The sequence below is a fragment of the Salvelinus sp. IW2-2015 genome, linkage group LG25 (assembly GCF_002910315.2).
Source record: "Salvelinus sp. IW2-2015 linkage group LG25, ASM291031v2, whole genome shotgun sequence".
NCBI lineage: Eukaryota > Metazoa > Chordata > Actinopteri > Salmoniformes > Salmonidae > Salvelinus > Salvelinus sp. IW2-2015.
The window spans coordinates 10442347-10450073 of record NC_036865.1 but is presented as its reverse complement, the minus strand read 5'-3'; the positions used below and the strand labels follow the sequence as shown (position 1 = coordinate 10450073).

At 39.7% G+C, this 7727-nt stretch overlaps 1 protein-coding gene across 1 annotated transcript; it reads left to right on the top strand.

The window, feature by feature from the left end:
• The first annotated feature begins 1261 nt into the window (after positions 1–1261).
• Positions 1262–3801, top strand: lbx1a (ladybird homeobox 1a). Its single transcript, XM_023970280.2, has 2 exons — positions 1262–1976; positions 2685–3801. The coding sequence occupies exons 1-2, from the start codon at positions 1661–1663 to the stop codon at positions 3167–3169; spliced, it is 801 nt and encodes a 266-aa protein (XP_023826048.1). The 5' UTR covers positions 1262–1660; the 3' UTR covers positions 3170–3801.
• Positions 3802–7727: the final 3926 nt, after the last annotated feature.

The window sequence follows — 7727 nt, the reverse complement described above, 5'->3', positions numbered from 1 at the left end:
CATATGATATAGGCCTACACACACAKAAAAAMAGGGTTCCTCAAGGGTTCTTTGGGAAGGATGATGGTTCTATGTGGAACCATACTGACCCAAAGAACCCTTTGAGCCCTTCGATGGTTCTTTGTAGTTCAAACAAGGGTTCTGTTGTGTTATGCTATTACATGTTATATATGACTATTGCTAGTGACGTGTCTTGTGAAAGACTCACGTATGGCCTTGTATCAATTGAGATCGGTTGACTAAGTCAGTACTTCTCAATTCTCTCCCCAGGGACCCTGATTCAACTTAATAAACACAATAATAAAAACCTATGGAATTTTAACAAAATAATATGTATATTAAACCCTGTATGGTTCTACAAAGAACCTTTGAGATTGAGAAAGGACATTTTTAGGGTTCTTTATAGAGACTTCAAAGAAAGGTTCCATATAGCACCAAAAAGGGATCCGCTATGGTTACAAGCCAAATAATCCTTACTTAGCACTACCATGTATTTGTTTTTAGTGTGTAGCAGCCCATAGTCTAAATGTGAAATCATGCTGGATGGTTAAACTGACACTTCATTTCTAAACAGTAGGCCTACTGCAAATATACCTCTGRGATAGATCAATATTTGTACACCATATTTGTACACCATTGCAGCAAGGCAGTGAGGAGGTGAAATATCTCCCATTGCGCATGGAGGATGGCTCTTTGTGCGTAAGTTATAGTGCAGAGGATTTGGCAAGGCTAAAGGGGGTGATGTTGTCTCTCTGCCCGGAAGTATTATTAACCTGATATACTGCCTGCCTTCACAACAGCACACCGTTATAAAATATACAGCACACCGTTATAAAACATAGGGCATATCTACACTAGACTAACTTTTACGCACAGGCATAGCCAGTGCACGTCTCACCTTCCTATATCGAAAATTATGCTACAAGTAAAAACGTTTAAAAAATAATGTATATATATATATATATATATATATATATATATATAAGATACATTAGCCTATTGTAACTGTAAGCAAATTATCCTGCATTTTAGAAAAGGTAATTCGATCTGAACATTGTTCAACATATTTTGTTCATGCGTAGGCTACATTACGTGGTAACCAAATAGGCTATTCTACAGAAAAGGATAACATGTAATTCGATGAAGTGCTGATTAGTCGAAAGTGTGACAGCATTAAGTAATCCAATTCGACTCCTCCCCCGGCCATGCCCTCTAATTACCGCTGCTTCGCTCATGCTAAATCCTACACTGGACCGCATCATAGTCAAGGAGTGACAAAGAGAGAGAAAGTGGGGGGAGAAAGAGTGAGGGAGAGAGAGAGAGTTTGCATGTGTGTCAGTGTCCATAATTGATTACCTTCCAATCTACAATAACTTGTTAGTGGTGGTCAATTGCGGCTGCTTTTTGGGAATCACTGTCCACGGGATGGTTTCATGTTGTGGCTCGTGCGTCACCCCGTAACAGTAGACAGGAGAAGTGGGACTTTAACTGGACTCAAAGTCTCCCTACCCTGCGGCAAAGCGACCAACATGCGGTTGCAGAAGCACCTGTGATCGGATTTCCATTCTCCACATTTCCCACAACTTTTCATTTAGGCATACTTATTTGAAGTATAACCAGAGCATAAACAAATCTCCGAAGTGTCACCTGATAAACTACTATGACCTCCAAAGATCCCATGGTTATGGAGGACCGAAGACGCAATGCGCTGGACCAGCTTCCGCCGCCGGCCAACTCCAACAAGCCCCTGACGCCATTCAGTATAGAGGACATCCTGAACAAGCCCTCGGTAAAGAGAAGTTATTCCAGCTGCGGGACCGCGCACCTGCTCTCCTCCAGCGAGAAGCTGTCCTCTTCAGGGCATAGCCTGTCCAGCCGGGCCCTTTTCACCCAAACCTCCCCACTCTGCGCTCTGGAGGAGCTCGCCAGTAAAACCTTCAAAGGGCTCGAAGTCAGTGTTCTTCAAGCGGCGGAAGGTAAGTCTGGACAGTCAGATCTTTGTTTGGCCGATTTAGTTATTATGTGCAGACTGTGTAGCCTAGTGTAATTCAGCTACAAATTCAACTAACGAAAAATATATGAATGTCAGGTGTGTGTGTGTGTGTGTGTGTGTGCCTGCAGTGGGTCTGGTCACACACATATGTCTTTCAGCATTTGAGTATTGAATAAAAACACGGTGAAAAGCATGCTTTTAAAAGCATGTTTTTGCACAATGAGCCTTGCCAAAGAGCTTAAAACTGAGAGGGAACTTAGAAAAATATATATCCTGGATTTCTGCAAAATATGTGTATCGAATTGGTTATTCTTATGTGAACAAAATAGATTAAATGTGACTAGTTCCACCATGAAAAAACGAATAATTAGCCTAAGCGTAAACATGGAGCAAAATAATACTCCACATAATAACGCAAACTAATTTAATATTTCGTTTAAGATTATTATTTTTATTAGGTCTATTGTATCACATGATTATTATCGTCTGTTATTACGATACGTTTAGACTATTGACAGTATTGGTGTTGTTGTTGGTGGTGGTGGTGGTGGTTTTAGAGGAGAAATACATGCATAGTTCTCTTATTATTTTAGCAGTTATTTCTCTAAGGTTTCTTGGAGCGACATTATGCCTGGTGATTCACCAAATGCCTATAGGATAACATCCCTATCCTCTATATATCCTCTCACAGGCCGAGACGGCACGACACTATTCGGTTCYCGGAATAACCCCAAAAAGCGCCGGAAGTCTCGCACGGCCTTCACCAACCACCAGATCTACGAGTTGGAAAAGCGCTTCCTTTACCAGAAGTACCTGAGTCCAGCTGACCGCGACCAGATAGCACAGCAGCTCGGCCTCACCAACGCGCAGGTCATCACCTGGTTCCAAAACCGGCGCGCCAAGCTCAAACGCGACCTGGAGGAGATGAAGGCGGACGTGGAGTCGGCCAAAGCCGTGGGAACCGTGTCGTTTGAGAAGATGGCCAAACTAGCCGAACTGGAGAAATGCGCAGCTAACGGGGCGCTGGGCCCTAACAGATCTGAGTCACCCTCGCTATCGAACCATGAGCGCAACACCTCGAACAAGCTCTTATTGTCCTCCCCTTCGTCGCCATATACAGACCATACTAGCAGCAAGGGCTGCTCCGAGGATGAGGAGATTGACGTGGATGACTGAGGATTTTACCATTGTATCTCCCTCTTACCACGACTAAAGTGCCATTTATGCACCACATCATGAGGCTTTTATGAAGAACACTTAGCATCGCATGGACTGTGTCTTATATGCAACAACAGATGCAGACAGTTATTGTATTCATCCATTCATTTAACCAACGTGGAATAGTTTAAAGAAAAGCAATATGTAATTTATCCACAAATGATCTGCCCACACACACACACACACACACACAATCTTCCCGGTATGAGCTAATGCCACTAGCTAATAACTCAACCTATGAATCATTTCAATGCATGTTTTATTTTTGTTTAACTTAATTGTAATTTAAACGACTGTTGGTTTGAATATTACACAGAGGCATTCAGATTGAAAAACACACATCATATGCTAGGTGTTATAACTATATCGTAAGCCTACATATTTAAACAGTTTGATAACGATGGGAAGACATTTTCTAAGATAATAATCAAAGATAAATAATATTCCATCTGGTTGCTTGTAATATCAGTCACATTTTAATATATTTATAATGGTTTGCATACCTGTAAGTGCCTTTCAATGCCAGCACACCATTTTAAACATAATGTATAAAGTGTAATGTATTTCAAAATAAAACATTTCGTTTCTCACTATTCCTCATAGACCACTTATTTTAGTAGCATTTATGGAAACATAGCTAGACATTAAATTATTTTGGGACCTTAATTCCATATTTTTTTGCAATCAGCATTCTACAGGCCTATTATAATTATATATTTTATATTTTATTTGTGTTTTTACATAATATCAAATTGCTGCGCCTCAAGCCAAAGTATCGTTTCTCTTTCACATTGAAAGCATATTGAACACATTGAAAACCTGCCTTCTGACCCGGCGACGTGTGTTGTCATTTCCTCAATAGAATTTGTGAGAAACGTCAATCTGGAGCACAGAGCGAGGACATAAAAGAGGGACAAAAACGTCGAGTTCTGGGCCAGCTTCTCCATGCTGTTCGTGCGTTTATCGCTCACTCTCGGCATAGAAGCGTGAAACCGGCGAACAAATGAGCACTGCTCCCCTGTGTGACAGCCACAATGGAGCATGGGCGGACTCCAGCCGCGCGCAATACGGAGACAAGCGTGACCCAACACACAGAAAAAGACACAAACGTTTGGAGGCCATATGGTTTCTGAATTTTCCTCACAATTTCCAGTCAATTTGATGGATTGATTTAACCCTCCGTTAGCTTAATTTTTGTTACAAAGGCAGTAATGCATACATAGCCCCTCTGCAACTGAGGGCATCTGTGCTCATTGCTGTCACTYTCGATGCTTTTTTGACTCGCGCGTTTTAAACAAGTCTATGCATCACAATTGAAGTATCTTATTCTGGAGAGGGGCTGGTCTGTGCTTTGTGTTTGTGTGTGGGGCTAGAAATAATATGTTTGGCTTTTTGGACGATAGATCTGTCAGCATTTTATCTTGTGGCCTGGGTGTTTTTCATGCTAAGTATAGCGGAGTCTCATAATGTTTAAACGGTGACATTTGTGCGATTGGTGGAGTGCTTTGATTTATCGTTTTGTGTTCTTCTGTTAGCTACCTCCTTTTTTTCTTTGTCTATGGCACTTTTAATGAAGCTGAGAGCGCAATAATATGACCCCAAGATGTTAATAATTTATTATGGAGTTCGATACTTTTTACAAAAGCACTAGTGTAAAACTCGACTTGGAGGATTGAGCATTGAAGATAATTRTTCAACAGATTTTACTCTAAAATACTATCTAGGCTACTATAGTATATAACTATAAATGTCTTGTTTTCAATTAGGCCTAGTTTAATTAAAATATATTGTAATTCAAGCCACATTCACATTACCATATTATATTATAGGCATACTAATAATAACCTATAATAATAACAACAGTAAGAATAACAACAATAGTGTTATTATTATTATTATTGTTATTATAATTATTATTAACATACAATTCATTTATTCTTATCATCATTCGTTTATTATTAGTTTATTGCTACGGTTTATATTGTTTTTAGTATTTACATTTTTTTAATTGAACCTTTATTTAACTAGGCAAACCAGTTAAGAACAAATTCTTATTTACACTGACGGCCTACCAAAAGGCAAAAGGCCTCCTGCGGGGACGGGGGCTGGGATTAAAAATAAAAATATAGGACAAAACACACATCATGACAAGAGAGACACCACAACACTACATAAAGAGAGACAACAACGTAGCACGACAGTAACACATGACCACATAACCACACTTTTTGATAATYTTATAATAATTATAGTATAATTGTTTCTATTATTAAATGACGATTGTTGACATTAATTGGGCTGTGTTAATAAGCTCCCTCATTTGTTCCATTTGCAATAAGTATTGGTTGTAAAGTATGGAAATGAAAGCAGGCCGCCTTCCCTGCAAAAATGTTCTCTGCTCAAGATGATATCCCTCSGCAGAACAGGCTCGAGACTGCAAGCCTATGACTCGCGCACATGGTACTTTAGCCCAACAAGGAGGCTGATTTATACTGCTAAAGCCCTGCGTTTGTTAATGTAAATGTCAGATTATTTTATTAATACCAAGTTATGCAAAAACTATTTACTATCAATACATTTGTCAAAAAAATGTATTGGTGAATATGCTATTTTTGTGAATGAACCATTGCAGGCATACATTGCTGTGTGGACAAAGTTCCTTTCTTTACGTTATTAATATTGTATGCAGCTCTATTCATTTAACAGAGCAACATTTCAATTTTGATTGGCAGAGGTAGGTAAGAGGTCGAGGATTTGTTTTTGGGACTTATTTTTCTGCATTTTTAGGTACCATGCATATCCTAGAACAGTGAAGCGTCACCCCTTTTTGTAGAGAAGCCTACACTCTTAGAAAAAAAGGGTCTGGATAGAACCAAAAAGGGTTCTATTGCTTGCTTCATATATGGCACCCCTTTTGTAGGGTTCTTTGATCAGAACCCCATGYGTTCTACTTCACTGAACCAAAATTGGTTTCCTTATAGAACCCTTGGGCTCCATATTTCTATATAGAACCAATTTCGATTCTATATAGAACCTTAAGTGGTGCCATATATGAAGCAAGCACAGAACCCTTTTTGGTTCTATCCCGAACCTTTTTTTCTGAGTGTAGGCCCACTTTAGATATCTTGCTTCCACGTGGTTTCTTATGTGGATGTCTTTAACGCAGGGCCAAATAGTGACCAGTACAAAGTGTGCTATTCCAGTGCTGGTCTCAGTTCCTTATTGTATGAGGTGTTGTGGCGACGTGGCGAAGATAAGCACAATCCCCAATACTTCAATATGGTAATTAATCCACACATTGTAAATGTATTTCAGCTCAGGAGAGAGAAGAAAATCACTAGTTCAATCGGCCGGAAAATTGAAGTTTGATGCACGAGTCTCTGCTGAAACAATAGGGTCTGCGCCCCTCTCCTCCCCTCCACTACATCACCTCCTCACCTTACACCCCCCCCCTCTCTCTCTCTCTCTCCCTCTCGATAATTTGTAATTTGATTTGAAATAATCTTTGAAATGTATCCACAGTTATGTAGGGCTAAACAAAGCCCATTTTCTTTTTTCCTTTAGCTTTTTTGCGTGTCTCCTTTTTTAATTCACGTAGCCTATCATGCGGGCAGATGTCACTTTCGCTGATAGCAATGGTCTTTTTATTGTATTTTTCCTTTTTTATTGCGGTACGTAATTGTGAACATATTTCGTTTACATTAAAATCATAGTTTGGATAATTGTAAGCCTAGTGGATAATGGAAATAATCTAAATTCTTGCTTTTCAATAAATTCTGGACAAAAGTCCTTTCAGTGGTTGAAATAGCTTTTCATCAGTGTAGGATCAAGTGGATAACATTATAAAGAAAGGAAGAAGAAAAACATCATCGATTCTTGGCTCAATGGCATGTCACCCTATTATGATTTGATGTGAGAAATTAGCTAGATTAACCCGGGGGGAAGCTTGATTGATCACTAAAGAGGGTACATTTGAAAGTTTTTGTTATAACGTTCCTATAGAGCCCCTTAACACTTCAAACTTCAATTTTACGGGCTATTGAACTAAGCATGTCGCTGACAAAACTGAATATATGTATTAAATTACTTTAACCGGAGATTAATTACTATCCACTGAGAGAGTTATACGAGCCTTTTCGCCATGAATTTGCATATTAATCAAATTCTAGTTGATATTTCAAACGGAGAAATGGATTTAGGGGCATTGGGGCATATATCACAAAAATCGCTCCCTCGGATCTCTCTCTTTCTCTCCCTCCGGCTCGGCTCACTCTCCCTTAGCGCTGCTAAGCCGCTTGTCGAGTGTATTAAAATCAGAGATGCAGAACGAGCTCGCGTGGCTATTTGGTGAAAACAGAAATTGCCTGTCCACTTTTATGATGTGTTCATGCTGAGAAGGCAGATCTTAATGTGTGCTGTCAGAGTGCCCAGGATTTAAGAGGGGAAAGAGACTTTGTGTTTGTGTGTGTGTGTGTGTGTGTGTGTGTGTGTGTGTGTGTGTGTGTGTGTGTGTGTG